Source organism: Mastomys coucha, unplaced genomic scaffold (genome assembly GCF_008632895.1).
Source record: "Mastomys coucha isolate ucsf_1 unplaced genomic scaffold, UCSF_Mcou_1 pScaffold23, whole genome shotgun sequence".
Classification (NCBI taxonomy): domain Eukaryota; kingdom Metazoa; phylum Chordata; class Mammalia; order Rodentia; family Muridae; genus Mastomys; species Mastomys coucha.
Window position 1 is genome coordinate 7,346,425 of NW_022196906.1, and position 24,284 is coordinate 7,370,708.

General features: G+C 43.3%; 2 protein-coding genes across 8 annotated transcripts in view; both read left to right on the forward strand.

Moving 5' to 3' along the window:
• Positions 1-4,806, forward strand: part of Ccdc82 (coiled-coil domain containing 82) — a 39,143-nt gene extending 34,337 nt beyond the window's left edge. For 4 of the 7 annotated variants that reach the window (XM_031344503.1, XM_031344505.1, XM_031344504.1 and 1 more), the window contains 2 exons: positions 3,016-3,239; positions 3,419-4,806. In XM_031344503.1, coding sequence (XP_031200363.1) covers positions 3,016-3,198 — 183 coding nt within the window. In that variant the 3' untranslated portion in view covers positions 3,199-3,239; positions 3,419-4,806. Of the gene's footprint in view, positions 1-2,249; positions 3,240-3,418 lie in introns of those variants that run through there. The other 3 variants (XM_031344507.1, XM_031344508.1, XM_031344509.1) reach the window with 3 other exon arrangements.
• Positions 4,807-9,071: 4,265 nt separating this feature from the next.
• Positions 9,072-24,284, forward strand: part of Maml2 (mastermind like transcriptional coactivator 2) — a 323,159-nt gene continuing 307,946 nt past the window's right edge. The window contains exon 1 of the mRNA XM_031344502.1: positions 9,072-11,047. Within this exon, the coding sequence (XP_031200362.1) occupies positions 10,550-11,047 (498 nt within the window). The 5' untranslated portion in view covers positions 9,072-10,549. The remainder of the gene's footprint in view (positions 11,048-24,284) is intronic.

Here is a 24,284-nt window from a genome sequence, read left to right on the forward strand (position 1 = left end):
TTTGGCTAAGTCAGTCACATTCCTACATTTAGTCTTCCTCTTAGAGTACCTGGGCTGTCTGTGCTTGAATGCCCATCTCAGTAACTCTGGCTGTTCCCATGTCCCAGAATGTCACCTTGTCCTCTTGCACACGCTGTTGCTCTCAGGCTTCCTGCTTGTGTTTGACACTCTGCTCCTTACCTGTCCCTTCTCTTCTAAGTACTTTGTTTTCTATTCTTTAGGACCTCTCAGTTTGCTTGGTGAAAAACTAAAGACTTGCCAACCAAACTTCATTCTTGTTTCACCTCCTGCTTGTTTGCTAGAATCTTCTTTCAGTCCAATAGGCAAGGGCTACCAAGTTAACGTTAAGAAAAGAGCACACAAGAGGGAAGCATAATTAAACCCAAATCCATAAACATATATGCCGTTCTAAAAGACTCTAGTATGCCTAACAGTTCTCTTTCATTAGGGAGAAAATACACGTGATGGTGGATTTTTCTGGGGGTAGACAATAAGATTTTGGGGATTGGTTGATAGAAACATGGGTACCAAGAAGAGAAGATAGTAAGTCAGAGGGCTAGGGAGATGACTCAGTAGGTAAAGTTCTTTGCCACACAAGCATGAAAACCTAAATCTGATCCCCATACCACCTTAGGCAGCAGGTGCAGTGTCATATGCCTTCTGGAGAAGCAGAGACAGAAGGATCCCTGGGGCTTGCTGGCCATACAAATATGTGAGCACCAGATTCAATCAGAAACTCAAAAGGCAGGGTAGACAGCAGCTAAGGAAGATAACCTAGATCAACCTCTGGTAGACACAGACACACATACACATACACATATACACACACACACACACACACATACCTGAACACATACACAGAAGAAGTATCAGTTCTGTTTTATAGTTATATTTAAAATAATGTACAATGTATTACATAAATAAGAACTCCAAATTATGAGATAGTTCCCTTAATAAGTCCTCTCATTTCACCTTATTTCAGCATTTTTTTTCTTCTTCTATACTTTAAGTTGGTATTTCTCAAAATATTACACTTAGCTGGGTGGTGGTGTGTTCATGCCTTTATTTTCAGCACTTGGGAGGCAGAGACAGGCAGATCTCTGTGAATTCCAGGATAGCCTCATCTATGGAGTAAGTTCCAGGATAGCCAGAGATACAGAAGGAAACCCTGTCTTGAAGAAATGTGATAATATACATATTATCACATTTCTCTACCTATGCTAGAATCGCCTAGAAATTTGTGGAAAAAAATTAATGGTTCCTGGCTTTACCAAGACCAATTGTAGCCAGGCAGTGGTGGCATGCGCCTTTAATCCTAGCACTTGGGAGGCAGAGTCAGGCGGATTTCTGAGTTCGAGGCCAGCCTGGTCTACAGAGTGAGTTCCAGGACAGCCAGGAGAAACCCTGTCTCGAAAAACCAAAAACAAACAATAACAACAACAACAAAAACCAGGACCAATTGTATGAAACTCCTTTTTGAAGGTATTAAATATCCAACATTTTAAAAATTGACCAATTCTTAAGTAAATTAAAGATGGAGGACCACGGCTTAAAAGTTCCTGTTGAACTGGATTCTGTGCTCAGACTCTCTAAGCTCCCTCAGCAGATCATTGCCTTTTTGTTGGTCTCTTTATATCCTCTGGGTAGAGAATGCCAGACTTAAAGAACTCTGACAACTTTCCCCTACCCCATTTCCACGATATGAAATGTTCTTATCAGAATGCCCATCTGGTACGATATGAGAGTGCTCTTCGGTACTAATGTAAGGCCCAGACTTCCCAAAGGCTCTGATGAGCTACAAGAGCTGCGTTTTCAGCCAGAGGAGATGGCAGAGTGGTCCTTCATAATGACCTTTCCTGTTTCACTTTCCCTTTTGTGGTTTTCATTTTTTCTTAGAACAGCTGTCACCCAACCCCTGCCATTTAAAAACTCAAAACAGCATCCTATAAAGGTTAAAAGCATGCATTTAAATATTTGCCCTGGTGCTGACTAGCAGTGGAATGGGAAAGCAAGTTATTTGATCCCTCCAACTTTGTTGCTCCTCTATAAAATAGGGACTAAACAATACTTAGGGCTTCGATCATGTGAATTGTGGCCTATTTTAGGGCCTGTAAAACAGCCAGTCTTTTAAGGTATAGGTTGCAGATCATAAAGAATTTTATTTGCATATACTAACCCAAGAGAACACTGAGTGGGCTATGCTAACAGACCATTTTCTGTCTTGTTCTTTTTCTTCCTTCTTTCTTGAGGATGAGCTGAAATCACAGATCTTGAGGTTATGAAGATGTCTTCATGGCCTTGCCTCGGATGCACATACAGTATTCATTCATATTGCCTCCATGAATCCTTGTCAGCACAGAATTCAGGCCATTGAGATCCTCTCTCGGAGTTCACAAACCAGATCAGGAAACCATTAAATAATTCAATGTCCTCAACTGATATAAATACTTGGACTCTGTGTCTAAATGTGAACTCATGTATCATCGCTGCTCCCTGATCTGCCTCCGAGAGCCCTGCCTGCCATTATTCTTGTACTCCTTCACCTTGAAATTTTCAGGACACCTTTAATGCATCTCTTAACATACTCCACTTTATATTTTTCCCTCCATTTCCATTGCTGCCCCACAGGTTTGATTCTTCATTGCCTAATTTGTCACCACAGATTCAGAACTCACTGCTAGACAGCTATAAATAGCTTACCAACTTTCTGAACATGTACTTCAAATAAGGTCAGTCCTCTGCTCCCAAACCTTTGACAGCATCATAATGCCTGTCAAGTCTTTGCTCAATCCATAACCTAGTGTTTCGTAGTTTTTAATTCTTTGACCTCAATTTTTTTGGTCCAGTCCCCTCTTTCTCTCAGAAGACATCAGATTATTATCAAATCCTATGTTCCCTTGCCATGGTCTGTTGGATGAACTTTTAACTTCCTGGGCTGGGGACAGGGTCGCTTTGCCACTAATGTTGCCTATCAAATATTTTTGTCTAAAACACCTAAAATGTCACATTTTCCAGGTCACCTCAACTAGCCATGATTTCTCTTCTGACCCTTACAGCAGTGGTGCTGATTTCTTGAGTGTCTCATCTGAGGGACCAGGAAAGTGTCTTTTAAACATCCTACCTTCACCAGTCAATAGTAGGAAACTGTTCACATACATATGCCTATGTTCTACAAACATCTGTTGGATTAACTATTGAACTATATTTATGCTATGATTTCCAATTATAACTTCTAAGAGGTATGAAATTTATAATGCTACTATTTGATTTCTTTCCAACGCTTTGTGAATTAGAAATGCTCCTATTTATAATTGATTTTTGATCCCAATTACTATAGGACATGTGTTTCAGCAGTTATAAATGTCTCTCTTATTTGCTGTTGTGATTAAAATGACTAATTTTTCTGTTGTATATGCAGAAATATGATCAACTGCAGGAGTATCTCAATTCTGCGGATTATTTTCAAGATGAGAAGTTTGAATTATAGCATGCTTCCTTCAGAGAAGATTTTATAAATTTCTGTAAATGTAAAGATCATGAGATTTGTTTCTCTGTGTTATATATCATTGGTTGTATATTCTGTGTGTGTCTTTGTGGCAAAATATCTTGTGTATATGAAATGCCACAGTGAAGCCTAATAACAGTTTCATAGATTTACATGGAGAACATCAGCTTTGTGGTTCAAAAAGTCCCTCAGTGTATTTTAGTCATGTAGTGATGCTTTTCTCACACATGACCAGCAGTTGAATGTGCTATCATGTCATGTCAATTCAGTAGAAATAGGCTGTGTTACAACATGTTTGGACTGACTTAAAGATGGCTCAGTCAATATAGCACTTGCCTTATGAACACAAGGACCTGAGTTTAGTCTCCCAAACCATATTTAAAATAAAAGCTTGACATGATGGAATGTACTTGTAATCCCCAGGCTGGGAGGCAAAGATGAGGCAGATACTTGAGGCTGTTGGCAAGGCAACCAGACTACTCATCAATGAGAGACCCTGTCTCAAAAAACAAAAATGTGTGGTGCTTATAAATGACACCCAAGGCTATCCTCTGAGCTCAACATGTATGCAGACACAAATGTTCATGTGCCCACACATTTGTACAACCACACATGTACCTTCACATCCACAGTATATATGCATGTATATATACTTACATAGTTAGACTCATATATATATTTATATATATATATATATATATATGTATATGTATGTATGTATGTATGTATTCTTGTACCCCTTGGCAATATTAAGTAATCTTCAGTAATAAATGTCTAGTTAATGTTTCCTCAATCAGTGAGTCATGGAAGAAGCTTCAAAACACCATGAATTCAATATCCTAACCTCAGAATGAGACCATAGCTTATCTATTCCAGGTTGAGAAATGTTCCTTCTGCTCAAGTTTCCCTAATAAAAAGATGGATTGTCCCAGAGTCTTTCAAGTCTCATGTTTAGGAAGAACTTCTTGATATATATTTTTTAATTCTGTAAAATGTTCTTTCTTGTTTCTGTACAGTTTTATCTGCACTATATTAAAGATTAAGATGTATTATGATTTTTAATCATAACTCTCTCTGTGTGTATGTATACATACACATTAGATAGATAGATAGATAGATAGATAGATAGATAGATAGATAGATAGATAGATATAGATATAGATATAGATATAAACTCTATCTGAAGATCTCACGGCAAGTTTAGCTAAAAATACTTTGAAGGCTTATTTTTGTGCCTCCATTACTTTGCACATCCTAATTTTTCCATAATGCAATAAAGTAAAATGGTTTCAGAATCTAAATGTGTATTTTGTATCTTTAATTCTTAAATATAAGACCTTTTCTTCTGTGGCATTTTATTTGTTTCCCCCCCCCCCCCGGAAGTATTGGTTGAATTTAGCTGGCTTCATGTATTGTGTGATTCATGACATGTGCCTCCATGTATATGCAAATGACACAAGACTATATTTTATCAAGTCCTTACATGGAGACGAGTTCGTTTTTTCTGCAGTACAGATTTATAATTATTCCTTTTGGTCTTTCAAGCTAGTAAGTGAAAAAAAGAAAGAGAGAGAGGGAGGGAAGGAGGGAGGAAGGAAGGAAGGAAGGAAAGAAAGAAAGAGAAAAAGAGAAGGAAAAGAAAGAAGGAAGGAAGGGAAAGAAAAAGAAGAAAATGAGAAAAGAAAGAGAAGAAAAAGAAAGAAAAAGAAAGGAGGAAGGAAAGAGAAAGAAAGGAAGGAAGGAAGAAAGGAAGAGACAGGAGGTGCAAGGATGCTGAAAGCAGACATTTCTGTCACATGCCCACTGCTGTTCAGAGTTCCCTGACACATGGAGCACCACTCCCTAACTCGTCCAAAAGGTAAAGATGAAAGGGGCCAGTATCTGATAGAGGCAAAGCAGAATCCGAGGGGAACTGATGGGGTATGAGAGGGTGTTAGGATCAAGAGTGACTGTGGAAAAAAAGGCAGAGGAAAAGGAAGACAAGGATCCTTAAAGTATGTCTGGTGACCTGCAAGAAGTAATTCTTTCATGAGCATTTGGGTGTATTAACTGAATTTCCTGACTTGTCTGTTGTCATGTTCAGGTATTTTGTGCCCAACACTCATTCTTTGGATAGGATTACACCTCCTTAGACTCCAGAATGGGCATTGGACAGTGGTGCATCCCTTGAATTAGGCCTGCTTGTAGTGCCTCTCACACATTAAAACAGCAATCCCTGTGCTTCAGAGAACCTGGGTCTGGAGAGTCCTGGTCTCATCCTTCCTAATTATATGATGTTAAAAAAAGGCATCTTGAAAAGTCCAGATGAGGAACTGGATAAAGCTAATATGCATTTCCAGGAATGTCTGAGTATTGATGGGGCTGACACAGGTGAAGTGCTGAGCTTTAGGTTATGATTTTTAAAGTAAATAATAAAAAAATGATGTGCATGAGCCGAATGATATCAGCCATAATGGCAACCAGAAATTAAATGGCTGGTATGTACACAAGTAAATGTGCATAAAAGGAGACTGGAGAGATGGCTCAGCAGTTAAGAGCACTTGCTGGTCCTGCAGAAGACCCAGCAAGACTCAGTTCTCAGCACCCACATGATGGCTCACAACCATTTGTAATTCCAGTTCTAGGGGATCCAACACTCTTCTGGACTAAGCCAACAAACATTGCATGTATGTACACATATATACATGCAAGTAAAATATACATCGATTGGTTAGTGGGCAGGGAAAATGAGAACATGATCAGGTATTGGGGGGGACTAGGAGTGAAACACAGAGGGCCATCAGAATGAATGGAAATATGTAACTTCTGGAGGAAGGAGGTTGGGGGACCCTCTAGAATGTAACAGGGACCTGGGAGGTGAGAGAATCTCAAGAGTCAAAGGGAGGGACCTTAGATGAAGTGCCCAACAATGGGAAGAGGGAACTTGTAGAATCCACCTCCAGTAGAAAGAAAGGCCATCAAGTGGAAGAATCAGGTTGCCATCCCACAGTCAAAAACGCTGGCCCAGAATTGTTCCTGTCTAAAAGAACCACAGGGAGAAAAGTGGAGAAGAGCCTGAGGGAAAGGAGGTCTAGTGACGGGCCCAAAATGGGATCCATCTCAAAGAGAGGTTCCAAGGCCTGATACTATTACTGATGCTATGATGTACTTAAAGACAGGAGCCTAGCATGGCTGCCCTCTGAGAGGTCCAACAAGCAGCTGACTGAGACAGAAGCAGATACTTGCATCCAGCCGATGGTCTGAAGTCGGGAACCGCCTGTGGTTGAATTAGGGAAAGACTGGAAGAAGTTGAGGAGGAGGGTGACGACATAGGAAGACCAGCAGTCTCAACAAACCTGGACCCCCGAGATCTCACAGACACTGACTCACCAACCAGGCAGCATACATTAGCTGATTCAAGGCCCCCGGACACATATACAGCGGAGAACTGCCTGGTCTGGCCTCAGTGAGAGAAGATGCACCTACCCCTAGAGAAACTTGAGGTCCCAGGGTATGGGGAAGCCTAGTGAGGTGTGGGGGACATACTCTTGGAGATGGGGGAGGAAGAATGGGAAGAAGAACAGTCAAAGGGCAGAATGGGAGGGGGATAACTACTAGACTAAAAAAAGATTAAAGGTAATCTTATTACCTTTAATTAGTATACATTTTATTTTAAGTTCATATAAAAGACACTGGAGACTCTAGAGTCTAGAGTCTTACATACTGGAATGTAGTAGAGAAGCCTGTCTGTTGAAGTCTTGCTTCACAAGCTTTTAGTTATGCTCCTATCAAAATTACAAAGGGATGGGGGTTGAAGAGATGGCCCAGCAACCAAAAGCACTTGCAATGTGAGCTCATTACTTGAATTCAAACCCTGAAACTCAAGTAAAAGTGGAAGGATAGAACGTAACTCCACAATGTTGTCCTCAGGCCACCTACACAACTGCACTCAGATACTCTTCAAGAAAGCACACACACAAACCAGAGTTTATTACACAGTGTGTATGTTAGTTGGAACAATAGTCCATACCCTAAAACCCTGAACAATTTTATAGCAACTACATTTTATTTCAATTCAGCAAATTTATCATTCTGGTTTATGATTTCTATTACTAGGAGTAGGAGTGGCTTCTTTGACCAAGCCCTTCACACTATTAAGACCTGTATTGTCGGAGGCTACATTTAAATACTGCATAGTTTTCTTTTACTGGTTATAGTTGCTAAATATGACCGAAGTAGAAGTTAGTAGAAGTTGTCACCTACTGAACAAACACTGCTTTAAAAAATGAAATATATTATGGTCACAAAGCCTTCACTTTTTAATGATTCCTGATGACTCTGTTTCTATTTTTCTTCTCTAGCAAATATGGCTTCTTTCTCCACATGAATGGAGAGAAACTTGGCCTTGAAGAAAACAGGGAGAAGGATGTTTCAGAAAAAAGGCTAAGGTTACACAGGCTGGAGTAGTTGATTCAAAAACAATCTGAGATACTGCTGAATGGAATTATTTAAACAGAGCTAACATGATAGATTAAGGTAAATTTTAGGATTAAAGATATTCAACTGGTTAAGTCTAAGTCAGTATCCCCAAATCCCAAACCCCTGAAATCTGAAATACTTTATATTCCAAGCATTTTGGATGAGGCATAGCCTCTCCTGTCTGAGTGTGCCTGTTTCCATTTCCAACTTAAAATCCTGAGACTTGTGAAGGTGAGCTAAAGTTGGCCAGCCCCTGGGAGATGGAACTATGGATAAATCCAGTCTTGAGATACATTATTTTTGTTTACTTCTACCCCATAGTTCACGTTTGAAACAGGATCATACTGCTGAAATTCTAGAGTCACTTAAGTGAATGGAGCTTTGTGTCTGGAGCCCTCAGATCCAAAGGACTTATAAACTACATCACTTGGGTTTTTGGTGGTCCTGGCTTCTAATACTGTGTCTGTCTTAATTTATTCTCCGTAAACGATAAGCACACACAGATTTGTCCAATCTGCTCGAGTATTTTACAAGTCACACCATATGAAGATAAGAAATCAAAACTTTTTTTTTGTTGTTATGAATGTTCTTGAAATCACGTGGCACATTATATTTGCCAACCAGACAGGTACGAACAATACACCTTGTATTTGGTGAATTTTCAAAGGAAAACCATTTTTTCCTTTCTCGAGGTAAGGACAAAATATTAGCTTCGTAAAACGTTTATTTATCCCAGGTGATTTACTTGCTCATCACCTCAAGCCTGTTGCCCAAACTCACTGGCTTCCACCAATGGGTCCCTTTAGGAGACAGTGATGGGCTTCCCTCTCCGCACCTCGCAGCACTCACTCACCAACTTCCTCACTGTGCTAATGAGCTTTTCCTCCGTGCTCACCCAGCTCTTGTTGGGGGTGCTCAGTGGTGTCGTTTACAGCTTATTGAAAACTGAAAATCATGTCCTCAGGAGGGCGGACTGCGGGCCTGAAAGGGGAAAAATACAGTCCCTGACTGGGAGTTTCTTCAGCATTGAGAGCTGCTCAAACACTTACGAGGACACAGGGGAATTTCCCCAGTCTTCCCCCCACCGCAGCACCCAGGCAGAGGCTGAGCCCAGAGCCGGCTGTAGAGAGATGCTGTTCGGAGGGTTTGCCGCTTCAGCCACTGGGAGGCCTCTGCACTCCGTTCCCCGGCGCCTGGCTGCGATTACTCACTGGAGCAGCGGCACCAGCCTTCCACCAGGGAGCCCGAGCTCCCGCCCTCCTCCCCCATCTGCAGCCTGCTGGCTCCCTCTCTCCCTCTGTCTCACTCTCTCTCTCTCTCTCTTTCTCTCCCTCTCGTATCGCAGCACAATGAAAGCCTGTGTTTCGCCGTGAGTCCGAGGAGCGGAGTCGGTGTCAGGAAAGCGCTCGGAACAGACCTGAAAGAGAAAGGAAAATACTAGCGACTTTTTTTCTTCTTTCCCCCCCATCTATAAAGCGAAGCATTACAAGAGATAGAGCCACATTGCCTTTGGGAGTTCAGACCCTCTGAGCCACTGGCCGGGCATGGAATGTACAAAAGTGGACAGAAAAGTGGCTGGACATGACTCGGTGCAATTTGCTGGAAGTTTGTAAGTTTGACCATCGTTTGTAAATTACTCTCGGAAGACTTTGTCTCTCGATACTGTATTAGAATAGAAGGGGGGGTGAGGAATAAAAACGTAAGTGGGGAAGGGGGAAAAATGTGTTGAAGGAGCTCTCGCAGTAGCCAGCCACTTCTGACTGCTTTCATTTAAGACTAAGAAACCTAAGAGGGGATCGGGATTTTTGCCGGTGATTGGATTAGCTTGAAGAAAAGAGGACGATTCTGAAGTCCAATTACTGACGTTGTTAAGACTGAAAAGCTGTCTTCTTTGGGGAGAAGACTACATCCTTCTGTACCCCCCAGGAGGAGAAAACACCAACAGAGGAGGGAGAGAAAGGGACGGAGAATCCAACAGAGTCTTCCCTGATTTCGCACAGTTTGAACATGACTTCAGAAGCCTTGGGAAACAGTCCTGTTGTTTGTTTTTTAACCTGAGTAAAAGTGAAGGCTGCCCGTTCCATAGCCCCCGGGAGAAATGTGTTTCTCTGCAGAAACACCCCTATAAATGATTTCCCGAAGCAGCTAGGTGAGGGGAGCCCAGATCTCTATTAATGACTTTTGATTCCTTTTGCTATGTGCTTCTGCCTCTTCCTTGACAACCCCTGAATTCTTGAACTACCCCCTAGACTTTGTGTTTACAAAGTACCTAGAGGCTCTTGTCAGCCTGGTAGGGGAGAAAAAAAAATCTACCAACTCTGTCCAACTTCTCCTAAGCTGTCAAATGCAATTAGAGTAAGTTGATCAGGGTTTGTTTCCAACTTCCTCTCTCCAATTGGTTTCTAATCTTTCTCCCCACCCTCTTGTTACTCGCTCCCCTCCCCCACCCCTTCGCCACTGTCTCCCCACCCTCTGAAGACCTCTATTCATGTTCTCTGAACACTGAAACGAGCTTTGCCTGCAATAGCCAGCACCCGCCTCTTGCACCTCACCATCCCAGAGGCAGTAATCATTGTGTCCAACAAGATGGGGGACACAGCGCCCCCGCAGGCCCCCGCTGGAGGGTTGGGAGGGGCTTCTGGGGCGGGGCTCCTTGGAGGGGGCTCAGTCACCCCGAGAGTGCACAGTGCTATTGTGGAACGCCTGCGGGCTCGCATTGCTGTCTGCCGACAGCACCACCTGAGCTGCGAAGGACGCTATGAACGTGGTAGGGCCGAGAGCTCAGACCGAGAAAGGGAAAGCACCATGCAGCTTCTCAGCCTGGTCCAGCATGGTCAGGGGGCAAGGAAAGCTAGCAAACATGCTAAGGCTACAGCCTCGACTGCCACCACCACAGCCCCTCCACCGCCCCCTACTGCCCCTCCTGTGGCCTCCCAGGCGGCAGCCACAGCCCCACCACCTCCACCAGACTATCACCATCACCATCAGCAACACCGGCTGACCAGTAATGATAACGGTGGGATAAACCGAGAGCAGCCGACAGCTTCGACCCCTGGGGACCAGCGGAACTCAGCCCTGCTTGCGGTAAGGCACCTGGTTTTCTCCTATGGTTCTGGTTGTAGTCATGTGGCCTTTTGCGAAGGTGGTGGCTGTCTTGGCCTCCTATGAAATGGATGGCCATGAAGACGGCCAACAGACCAGTCCCTCAAAAGCCGCTGGGTATGCCTATGTGGTTGTAAGCTCTCACTATCAAAGTCACCAGTACTCATTGTCATTGTCCTACACCCAAAGAGTGTTCCTGGAGAGGTAGGAGCCTGGGTTCTCCAGAGGCTCAAAGTCCACAGTTTGTGAAAGAAGACCTTACAGCAGAGAAACCCTTGAGGGTTCTGCTTTAGCATATTGGCTCTGATTAGGCCCAGCAAGACATTCTTTACTTGACAGGAACTAAGCTCAGTTGACCGGTTCATTTTGCCCCCTCCTCCTTCCCCTTCTGGACCTTCCTCTGGAGTTAAGGGGCGTCTATGATTGACTATTACGTAACAATGTCCCCACAGTTTTAAACAAAAACATGGGGGAAATACCTTACAGACAGACTACTGCAGGAATGCTTGGGAAGAGGGCTACCAGGATCCTCATAGGCTCCCCATCCCAGGCCCCAAATTCAGTCTTTATTCTAGACCCTCCTATCTCCCACTGCTATCTCCCAGCACTCACGGAAGGCACTGAGAGCTATTTACTGTGGTTCCAGGAAGCACCTTGTCTTCAATCCCTCCTGGTAACAGCACACCAAACCCTAAGGCCTGAGTAAGTTTCTGACTGGAAGTGTTTTCTCAGAGGCTCAGACAACACCCCCACACACATACACACCCCACAGAGCGAAGAGCTTTGAGTCATCTGTCTTGGGGAGGTGAGCCACTGCCTGTGGTGTTCAGGCTTCCTCCAAACTGCTGTGCCATGCCTGAGCCTTTCCGAACAAGTAGGAAGCCAAGCCCACACGCTTCTCCCACTAAGCTCCTCAAGTTCTGTGACTGTTCATGGGACAGCTGCAGTCCGCCCAAGCCAAGCCTGATGAAAGGCACAGACAGAGAGTGGCCACAGGAGCCCCAAAACGTTCAGAAAGCTCCCAGGAAGGATGACACTAAGGAGCTCCTGAGGGAGGAGAGGGCCTGTTCCAGCCAGCCATGACTTCTTCCTGGCTGCTCTTTCCCATGTCCTGCATCTGTGCTGATTCCCATGGTTCTTGGAAAGCTCTGGGGACTGAGACCGCTGCTCTTCTTCCCCAGAGGGCAAACCTTTTTCTTGGGCTACCTGGAGCTGTGACTCTGGACCTCCCGGTCCAGATGAAAACTAACTATCCATAATTACACTAGCCTAAGCTTTATACTCAAATGAAACTATTCAGTTTATACTGGAGTTACTAGGCCTATAGTCCTCCCTCTCCCACCTGCTCCATCCTCACTTCTCCCTGGAATTCCCAGCTAAGGGGAAGCTTGTCTTCTGAAAGAGAGACGCTGGGGAGAAGAATAAGGTTCGTGTGCATGTGCATGTCACCAGCATCTGCAGCCAAGAGTAACTAAATGCCTTGATTGTCCCCAGAAAATTTATAATCTGTCTGCAAGTCTCCCAATAATGTGGCTTTGTGTGCTTTAGAGTCTCCTGGTGAGTGCTTCTGGGGATGATACTGGGAGCCAGGAGCCCAGGCCAACCCCAGAGGGGAAGCCTGATCTGTGCCCTGGGTGCCAAGCCTAGAAAAGCCCACACGATGGACTTTTTCCTGTGGCTCTCCTTCCCAGCCTCAGCAAGGAGCATTTCCCCTGAGGCCCGCCTTGGTTTTTGCTTCTGTCCAATTGAGAGGAAAGCTGATAAAGTTCTCTTTTGCTGGAGTGTTACCGGATGCAAAATGAAACCAACTTCAGTGGTTCTTGTAACTTTAAGTAGCCCTGCCCTCAGACATCGGAAAGGGAGGCAATGGTGTCTGGCCTTTCTCCACTAAACAGTTTGCAGCTGCAAAAGCTGAAGGTGTTTGATGTCCCACCCTTCCTTGGGACTCTCTCTTCTCTCTTCCACTGATCAGCCATGTCTGAAAATAGCCCCTTGCTGGAATACCCTCTGAGTGTAGGGATGAAGCTCTGACAGTCATTTGTCGTTATTGAGAATTCCCTCTGTACCTTAGCTTCTACGTGTGGTACTTCGTTTCTTCCCATGCTACACTGTTCTGTGAGACAAGTTCTGTGTGAAGCTCCTACTGCCCCTGTCTGAAGAGGCTGGGCATTCAAGAGTTGAGCCCAGAGACTTTCACTTTGCTTGGGCATCTCTTGTGTTGAGAGCAATGTGAATAATCTCAAAGGACCTCTGCTGAGATTGTGTGTCAGAATTCTTAATTTTATTGCAGCTATGTGCATAGGCAGATTTATGTGGTCTGGATGTGTTATTTGCTAACGTGTATGCTATAAGTGCCCACGAATGCCCTTTGGAGAAAAGAAAAGTATTGATCCCCTAAATTAAAATATGCATGGTGTCCCCTGGCAAAGTTCTCTAACCTGCATGCGCTGTGCGGCAGTACCTTGGGCATTGTCAGTACTGCCTGGCAAAGAAAGATGAGAGGACTGTTTCTGTTCAGTGGGATAAGGTTGTCTCTGAGGGTGTTCTATGCAGAGAATATATACTGTCTGGGCTCTTTAATAGCTAGAGTGTAAAGAACAACGCAAGAATAACCTCTAAGTCAGTTCTAATTCTGTCCACTTGAGAGCCTAATTCTGCTGCCCTTACTCAGCCAGTTTCTTCATTTAGCTCCAGTTAAGGGGAAGCCCCGCTTCTGTAGAGGCTGCAAACACAGGGCCTCACAGAGGGCCGAGACTGTAGGGCTCTGACGCCTGTCTAGCCACTCAGAGGAGACTTTACCAATAAGTCACTTTCTGCTGACATATGTTTGAATCTTTGAATGAGTTGTAAAACTCAATAACCACTGGTTTGTGGAGCCATTAGGTTAGCACATTCGTGAAAATTACTAATCTTTCCCTCTTGTCTGAGACAAGCTCTTTTTCTATGGCATAGACCATTGTCGCTAGACTGGGCAGATCAGTGGTCCAAGCCACCTTCTGCTTCAGACTTTACCTTTTCTCTAATGTGCTGTGGAGGAAAGGACACAGATCAGACCAGGAGCTCATCCTTTGGTTTGGTGCCTGCTTGGTCACTAACCTGCTAGATAACAGATGACAAGCCACTGAGTAGTCATCTGTCAGACAAAGATCAGCTCTTGCATGAAAGCACATGAATTAAGGAGTGTTTTGGGAATAGGCCTTGGGAGAAAAAGGAAAACAAGACAGAAGCATCCCCAGCAATGCTGCTGCTGAGCATCAAGGATGAATACTAGCTCCTCCATGGTTCATAGGGATCTGCTGCTGAACATCAAGGATGAATACTGGCTCCTCCATGGTTCATAGGGATGCAGCATGGAGGATGAATACTGGCTCCTTCATGGTTCATAGGGATGCAGCATGGAGGATGAATACTGGCTCCTCTATGGTTCATAGGGATCTGCTCAGCTTTCACTTGTCTATTTTAAGTGGTAAATTATTTTATTGTAAACAAGGGACCAGTCTTGTGAAATCAGGGCTGTCAAGATAAAACCGAAATAGCTGTGTATTTAAGTATCTCTGAAGTCTCAGGGAATACCACTCAAAGTGGGCAGTGTTGTGGAGTGTACCCTTTAGATCTCTGTGTGGGCCTGACAAGCTTTGACAAGGTGTGTCCTCAGTGTCTAAGGATTATTAGAGAAGTTGTTTACACAAATGGGATGGGAAAGTTAAATATTTTGCCAACAGTATTCTAAAATGCCAATTCTTAGTTTAAGAAAGTCATACCAGTTAAAGGATTGCCAAAGTTTCCAGGTGTCTTATAAGTTTCCAATGACCAACTCAGAGTTTCAGGGCTGCACAGGGCAAGAAGGCACATCTGGAGGTCTGGGGCTAGAGGTCTACGTGACAAATCTCCTCTCTGGGACTGTGAGAGGACTGTTTACATTATTTATTTATGCAGCCATCATTTCCTTAAGAACAGACCCATTTTGTTTTGCTTCTCTAGAACGCAGTTCTTAGCTGCCCAGGGCCTTTCCACCTCACACAAGTAAAATAAGGCAAAGGTTGCAGTGGAGAGCCTGACACACGTGCTCTTTCAAACACTGTCAGAAAGCTTGTGCTAACATCTGGACGATAGCATGCACACCCAGGTACTCTGCATTTTTTACAGCATTCCTTGCTTTCTTGGAAATATCATTACTAAGTACTACTCATCAATTCCTATTCAAAATGCTCATCAAGATTTTTCTCTATGTGTAAAACTTGAATGGCTGTGGCTTCCTATACCTCTAATCAAGTTTAAGGTGCTAAGGGGTTAAGGTGGGGGGGCGGGTGTGTGTCAAACATTCTTAGACACAGCAATTAAATGTCACTAGGGATGTGAGCATGATTAATTGTTTTCTAAATTTTACCATTCATTTTGATTCTTAGCATTGTTATATCATTTAAAAAAACAACTAATAATAATTCTCAAAATTAAAAACCAACCAACCACCCAGTTTTTCTGTGCACGCAGAGCCAGACTTTCTGAGTGGATTCCCCACTGCTGCCTCCTTCATCCCAGCCCCTTGCGTGTGTTCAACATTTGCAGACAAGGCCATCCATGTTTAATGAAAACAAGTCTAAATGCCTCCTCCTTCATTTTCATGCTAATTTCCTTCACACTCCAGCAAGCTCTGTGGGAGAATAAAGGAGATGTGACATGCTAAAGACACAGCAGTGCTGCCTGCCCTCAGTCCAATGGAGAACCACCCTCTGCACTGTGAACTTACTAGCTTTCCGAATGGCCTAAAACTGACCCAGAAAACTAAAGAGGGAAACAGACCCAAAGGACCCAGGGAGCTCCCTTTATGTTTTTCACATACACCCAGCACACCATGTTAGATGAGTGACATTTGTCCTGTATTAGAAACAAGGACCCTAACACTAAGATAGGCCTGTTAGATGAGTGACATTTGTCCTGTATTAGAAACAAGGACCCTAACACTAAGATAGGCCTGATGACTCACGTCTGAAATTCCAGAAACAGAGGCCCAAGGTTACAATGAGCTTGAAGCCAGTTTGAGCTACATACAAAGTTCCAGACTAGCCTGAGCTACAATGTGAGACTCTGTCTCATAGGGCCAACAATAATAACAACAAAAAAGGCAGGCAGAGGCAGGTAGATCTCTGTGAGTTCCAGGCTAGTATAGCTAGTATCATTATTAATCAAAATAGCATGGTGCTGAACACAGAAAGTAAATGAAACAGGAAAACTGTTAGTGGGTGAGAAAGAGATTCAAATCTAGGCCAGGGAAAATCTTATAAGGAGTATGGCTTACCTCAGGGCCTGGGAGGGGCAAGGATACTAAGCATGAGATGAGATGTAGACTGCAGGCATACATGTAACCATAAAAGTTAAATATTCAGGGGCCAGAGCAGAGAAGTGTGTGGTTGGGTAAACAGTTCAGGGAAATGTGGGGTTCAGGAAAACCCTGAAAATGCTAGCACTGTCATAAGAGCCTGGTCAAGTACAGAGCCAGAAAGGAGCAGGGAGTCCAGAGCAGTGAAGCAATGCTAATCCTTCATGTGCCTCCCTCCAGCGGCCTCTTCCCAGGGCACACAGCCTAAGTGCTCTGTTCTCTGAGCTTCAAGTCCCCAAGGCTGCTTCAGGCTTTGCTGTTTACACACTTCTCCATTCATCATGAGTTATACACAACATGGCATGGCCTTTGGCGCTGTGAGCAGAGCATTTTAAAAGCTTACTGGCTAGACAGGAAGAGAAACTGAAAGGACTAGAACTGAAGCCCCACCCCTGTCCCTGGGCCTCTAGTTGCAAGCAAGGTCTGTCTTGTCAGCATGATGCTCTCTCCTCATAAGCAGGTAGATTCTTCCAGCAAGAGAGTTGTTTTGCACCCTGGTTTGAAAAGATCTTCTTGATTAAAAGAAGCACTTGGAAAATTTTACAAGACATTCTGATTAGGGTTAGCATTTGAGATGTACTTGTTTTAATACAGATAGGTAACTTAGGTACCTTAGAGTTCAACAGAAACCCATGTCCTCCATTCAGCCCTCTTTTACAGGGTATAGAGAAGGAACAACGGAGGCAAGCCAGTAACCCCCGCCTCTTGATTCATAGCAGGAGGCTAGGATATGTGGGCTACTCACAGTTAGTGGTCTGTCTCTGTACCAGCTTTGACCTTTCTGGATGACAGTAAGAGGCAGATGTGAAACAATAACAGCCTGAAGAGAAAGTTTACATACGCTGTATAAGGGCTGCGGAAAACCAGAGGCTAGCATAGTCAATCAAGTACTGAAGGAGCAGGTATGAAAATGAGCCAGTATCAGCATGCGTGAAAGCACGTGCGCGTACACACACACACACACACACACACACACGCACGCACACATGCACACATACACACACACACATGCTTGTACACATACACACACACATGCACACACACACACGAACACACACATACATACACGCACACACACACATACAATAGTTCTTGCTTCTTCATGATTTGAACAAAGGCTTAGAAATCATACATCAAAATGTGGACCTAGATGTTTTTTAGAGTTTGAAGAAACTCACTATTCTGTGGCATGCACAATGTTAGGTTAACATAAACGAGCAATTTTAGATAGTCTTTTCCCCCTTAGAACTTATGAAAGATGTGTGGGTAGGGTTGAAAATCAGATGTTAAAGTTGGATTCCTAAAGAAGGTAAGTTAACAGAGCAGTTAAGATGAGCCTGGGATCTGGGGTAAGATGGCCAGGTTTAAGTCACTGCTCAACCATGGAATAGCTGTGTCTTCCTGGTTAACTCAGTTAAATCCTCCTGCCTCAGTTTTCTTGGAAATAATAGTAGTAGAACTAACTAAAGACCAGGTCTTTAAATGTGTATTAAATGTGTCAAATGTGCAGCACCATGGAGAGAGAGCCACAGTAAACTGTAGCTGTTAGTATTCATCTGAGAGCCTTGAATAAGCTTGAATAAGCTAGCCCAAGTTTCTCCATGCGAAAGCACAACAGGCGTTCAGTGTTTGGTGAGGTCACTGCAGGCCTTGTGTCACTGGTTCCCTCTATGCTTCAGTTTGGCGTTGTCATCTGGGATCTAGTTCCATATTGGTAGAGTATAGTTAGTGTCTTTGTTGAGTTGTTGAAAACAAGACCAAACAATACATCGGTCTCAGTTTCGAACTTGACTGGAGTACCTTCTTGACTGTGTACTTCTAAAACACATTCCAAGTCTCCATTATGCCTGAAGAGGGCATTTTCAGTGAGTAAATGAGTTATTTCAATTACCTACCAGGATTTTGAATCATTTGAAGGGACTAGCCTAAACTTAACAATTTTATTAAATTTTTAATTCAAATTAGCAAATAGTTTTAAAAATAGATCCAGTCCTAGGGTTAAAAAAAAATGGTTTAGAAGGCCTCTGCTGTGGAGAATTTGTGCTCCTGTGAGCAGATTCTTGTCAAGAAATTTGTTAGCTCTGTACACAGGTGAGCAGGCAACAGAAGCGCTCCCTCAGCCCAACCCTCAGAAGCTCAGGGTTACAGTCCTTTGTGCTCATGTGCCTCCTGGTTTTGAACATTTTCTTTGCCCAGCACCTCCTAAAATGTGTCTTTCTGTAAGAAACACTAAATATATATATATATATATATATATATATATATATATATATATATATATATATTGCCAAAACGTCAAAGCAAGTTTAGTGTTGACAGTTCTTAGCCAGAGCAGGGAGCGCTGATGGAGAAACAATGACAAGAAAAGAACATCCCAGACCTTTGGTGGACGGTCCTTGTGCAAGCATGCGTTCCTGGTTCTAACTCAAAGAATATGGTCAACACCATGTGTCTTGATTTGAATGTTCCTATTATGTAAGCTGAGATCCCAGTTACCTTTGTCCAAAATAATGTAACATCAAACTCAGCTGGGTATGTTTTGTTTTATTATTATTTTTAGTAGTGTTCTTGATCCCTGAGTCATCCTGACAGGTCTCTGTGGGATATGGAATCATTATCATCGTGGTTTTTAACTTTCTCTTCTGCCAGAAACAAGGCTGAGTTCCATTAGAGCCTCTTTCCCCACACACTAACAGGTCTCTCCCATGTAAAGCCTAACACAGTGAATTTCTTGTTCTTCAGCAGTACTTTTTCAGGTCCTCCTAATGGATTTGAGCAGAAAGTTCATTACCTGTCTTAAGAAAAAAAAAAGTTGAGGACGAAGAGATGGCTCAGTTGGTAAAGCTCGCACTGTACAAGTATTAAGACCCGAGTTCAATCCCCCAGCACCCACACTTGCCATTTTCCTGCTGGAGAGGAGAATCCCAAGAATTCACTGGCCAGATCTCTAGCTCACTTGGTGAGTTCCAGTGTGAAACATTTGTCTCAAAACCAAAGTAGATAGCGTACATAACCTGTGCATACTCATGTGCATCCTCTTGAACACATGTTCATTCATATTCATGTGAAGTTAAAGCAAAAGTCTGTGCTAACAGTATCAGGACATCCAGAGTCATCTGAAAATGTCAAAGTAATGGCGACCAAGTAGGGTACCAAGAAGAGGGGTGTAAGCAGATTAGGACCCGCTGTCCTGGGTCTTTGGGATGGCAATGGCCAGACTTAGGTAAAATTTGTTCATTTCAGGGGATCTATAGAATCTTAAGTATAAAAACTAAAGCATTCTTTGGATAAGCTGATGATCAGTCAAATTTTTGCTTATGGCCATGGTTTACCTAAGTGCTAAACCAGCTATGCTTTTCATGTCTGATTGCCACATGACATGGTGTAATTCAGGCACAGCAAAACATTTCTGCTAGTATTATCCCATTCTAGTCTCACAGCAGCATGGAGAAAGGCCAGAGTACAGACATGAGCACAAAGAGGAGAGAGCAGCAGCCCTCATGACAGCAACAGAAGCGACACTAAGTCCCCAGCATTGCCGCAAAGAGTGCTTCCTTTGCTGGGTTAGAGTCTGTGCATGTGGATCTGTTTGCAAGATCAGTCCCCCAGAGAGAAAGTCTGAGCTGTCTTTGTGCTAAATTAAACATTGGTTTTCTCCTTGGGAACCTGATCTTCCATAGGCCAGGCAACAATATCTTTCTGAGAGAGCGAAGCCAAGCATTTCCCTCAGGAACACACTGGCTAGGGAGCCTTTTCACTTGCTGTCTTCTTAGCTTAGCTCATGTGTGTGAGAGTGTGGTGCAGGGGAGTTGTTTTGTCTAACTGAATCCAGAGTCCTCAGAGCAAAGACTCACGCTGTAATCCCTGGTATAAGTCTTTCCTATGCTGGTTAGCATATAATGAATGAAAATGGCCGGCGAGGCAGCCAGATTATGTGGGATGACATGCTCACCTGGAAGGGGTTTCCTTCCCTCTCTCCCCTAAATCCTGCACTCACGACATGCAAGGGAGTGTGTTACTAGCAGAAGCTATTTTCTTCCCTGCTTTATCCCATCTCTATCCTGCCTGTCCCCCCAGAGGGCTAGTTCTTGTAGCTCTAAAAATAAACTGCTAGTCTACAATTTATAGACCTGTATGAGCCTGCCGAGAGAAAACAGACCAAACTCTAGATGAAGAAATTAAAGCTCATTAAAACACAAAACAAACAATAACATTAGAGCAAGGGGAAAAACACAGGGCTTTTCACATCTGTCTGAGGCTACACAACGTGTTGTTTATCAACATAACTTTATAAACCATGAAAAAAGGTAGTAGTAGAACATTGTCATAAACATTAAAATTCTGTTGGTGGAGACAGCATGGGACTGGAAATCTTTAGGGTGCTTTTTAAGTGATCATACAATGCCCTCGGTCTCACATAGTCCTTTTCAGTGGTTCTTTCCCATTCATAAAAAAGAGTGCTCACTGTTTCCTCCTTCAAACTTTATGTGACCTCATGACTTGTTTTAACCAACTCAAAGTGACAAGAATGACATCATGCTATACCTGATGTCCTTGAAATCCTCTTAGAACTGAGACCCAAGACGCTGGGCCTGCCTGGAGGCTACATATCCACATGCAGAGAAGGCAGAATGCCCCTCCTGCAAGGGCACCACTGTCCCCACTCCTCCACCTCAGCACAACCTGCCAGAAAGGCACCCTACACAGCCGCAGAACCGTGAGAAATTCCTCTTGGCTGCACCGAGACTAAGTTTGGGATACCTTATAACGTCACAAAGGTTGACCGAATCAGGGATGGAAACCAGTACAGGGTAAGGGCTGCTGGATTTATCCATGTTTCTGAGGATGCATTACTTTAAGATAATACTACATTCCCTCCAAAGGTTGTGGAGTTAAGTTAGATAGTACTTGAAACCAGCAAACCCAGCAGGTGGTCAGCACCCTGTCCAGCTCATGACACAGGTGTGCTTGCTTCACCTGTCCTTTGACACCCCACTTTCCTATCGTGTGCATGCAAACTCTCCTGGGCTTCCCTAGCTAACTGGTCCTCGGAGCATCATTTTTCCCTCCTTCTGGGTGATGGCCTCTCATTCCTCTTAACTACCAGATTTCCAGCATTCTTGTTCCGCTCCAGGGGTCACATCTGCCTTCGGTAGTCTACTCTTAAAATAGAAAAGGGTTAACCTCATAAAGATGTCACTCCCTCTCACTGTTATGCTGCCCTTGGGAGACTCAAACAGCATAGCAAATATATACGGCCGATGTAATTGCGTTCGATCCTGGAGGTCACTGAGGACGTGGCGAGCTGGGACAAAATACTGGGCAGAAACAGATTCCATCTTTAAAAGCATTCTTCTCAATTTCCACTTGCTTTTCTGTGGGAAATTACCCTACTTCGTGTGCCTTATTTTAACCTTCACAATACATGAATACACAAATGAAGGGATGGTTGAGTGCCATCATATTAGGTCCACATGCTGCCTGTATTAGTGACGCAGTAAGAGTCTAACCTAGAAAGCAACGATGCCAACTAGCAGTGAAACGTAAGACTTTCTTCACTTCCTTGGTATTGACTTCTATTGTTATTGCTATCATTATTATCATCATTACAATAAGAAGAACAATAAGAAGAACCTGGTGAGTGGGATGGTTATCACTGAGGCCTGTTCCAATGATACACTTTTGAATACTTCCTGCATATATGGATTTTATTTCTTAGACTTAAGTATTTCCGGAATTGTTTTTAATTGAGGAACAATAAGAAAGAGTTAATAAAGATGGGTATTATTTAGTATTTTTAAAAAGATACTGGTAAAGAGAGTCCAAAGTAGCCTTAGTGTCCAGCTCCAGCCATGTCAGAAGGGGCAGAGGCCACCAGTGTTCATTTCTTACTACAGGGTGCTTATTACAGGGTGCTTAATGCAGTGTGCTTAGTACAGGGTGCTTAGTACAGGGTACTTTGTACAGGGTGCTTTGTACAGGGTTTCTTAGCCTAGGAAACACGATTGTGGGAGGAGTGCTTTGTGTAGTTTGTTTGAGACTGGAGCCCCTGTCCCCAAGGCCACTTGCAGCATTTCTGTGACGTAAAGAGGGTTCGTGAGCTGAGTACCACCATGAGATGATAGCATGCAATGCAGCATATAAAATGAAATGTGGGTCCTTCTCAGGAGCTGACGGATGTTCAAGTGTACACACCAGTCTCCCCATCTGCTTGTCTCTCTCTCATAGACACACAACAATTGAGAAGTGCAGATTGATGGACGAGATTCTATCCTTGTCACCACTTCATCTTTAAAATATGTTTCCTCTTTAAAGGGGAACTATAAAAGACAGTCAGAGAAATTGGCTTGGGGGATGGGATTCAGCCCACTGCTTTTTTTTTTTTCCTTATCACTAAAACCCTAAGCAGAGAGCATAATCACCTATTCCCCCAGGGCAGCCCTAAGCCCCGAAAACTCAGCTCTGCTTAGGGATTTAATAGAACTGGAAAGAAGAAATAAGCAAGATCTGCTCCAACACACCAACAAAGGAAACCTTTTCCCAAATATCAGACAGAGAGGACTTCTCAGCACACACCTTGCCCTCGCTCTCTCTAGAAGCAGCCAGAGCACAGCTCTTCGACATCCTATGATTCTCAGCATCTCGGGGGTCTTTGCATCGTGTCCCGAGGCTCCAAAACAGCTGGGTGCATTTTTGTAACAAAGCAAGATGTAACAACCGGAGTGAGTCAAAGCCTCCCTTGGTTGAGGTTGTCACAGTGTTCATTGAAGGGCTTCATTGTCTGTTAGGTTGGAGTCATGGAGACGTTGACTTTTTCCCCCAGTTGCTTCTAAGTAGCTTGGAGTTTCTTTTGTTCAGGTTTTTAGATGAAAATATCTTGGCGTTGTGCTGTGCAATGTGACTTTTCTTTCTTGATGCCTAAAGTAAAGGGTATTAGGTTGCCTTTCTTCTGTCTTACCTTTGTTGAGAAAATGTATCCAATGTCCCTATCATGCCTGTATACACACACCACAATACATTCACACACACACACACACACACACAACACATGCACACAACACATGCATATAACATACACATGCACACATACAACACACATACAGCACATACACCACATACACACATACAATACACAATATATATACACACACACAACATAATACACAAAAAAATTCACTCAGAATAATTGTTTTTAATATATGGACACAAGGTGTGTATGAGAGTGATTTTCAGAGAAATTAGAAACAAAGAAATGCATCAAAAAGTATTTTAAGGTTGGGCAGTGGTGGCGCATGCCTTTAATCCCAGCACTTAGGAGGCAGAGGCAGATCGATTTATGAGTTCGAGGCCAGCCTGGTCTACAGAGTGAGTTCCAGGACAGCCAGGGCTACAACAGAGAAACCTTGTCTCAAAAAAACAAAAAAAAAAAACAAAAAAAAAAAAAAAAAAAAAAAAAAAAAAAAAAAAAAAACAAAAAAAAAAACAAAAAAAAAGCAAAAATAAATAAAACAAAACAAAAACAAAAACAAAAAAAAGTATTTTAAAATTCTTGCAAAAGACAATATAAAACCAAACAAAATCATGCTGACTTACAGAAACTAGAAACAAAGCAATGTTAGAAAAGCTAGTGACAGGAACCTTCTAGGCTGGTACAAGCTTCTACAATCATGGTTCTCTGGGCTAGTCTCCCATGTCCTCAGCCACCCAGTTGGATCTAGCTCCTTAGTATTGTTTTTGTCATGCAGAAGTCAGTTCTAGTATCTTGTCCTGGCCAGACCTTAATGGCTGCTTAAAAGAGTAGGTACATAGCTGAGCCTCCCGAATTCCTGCATCCTTTAGAAT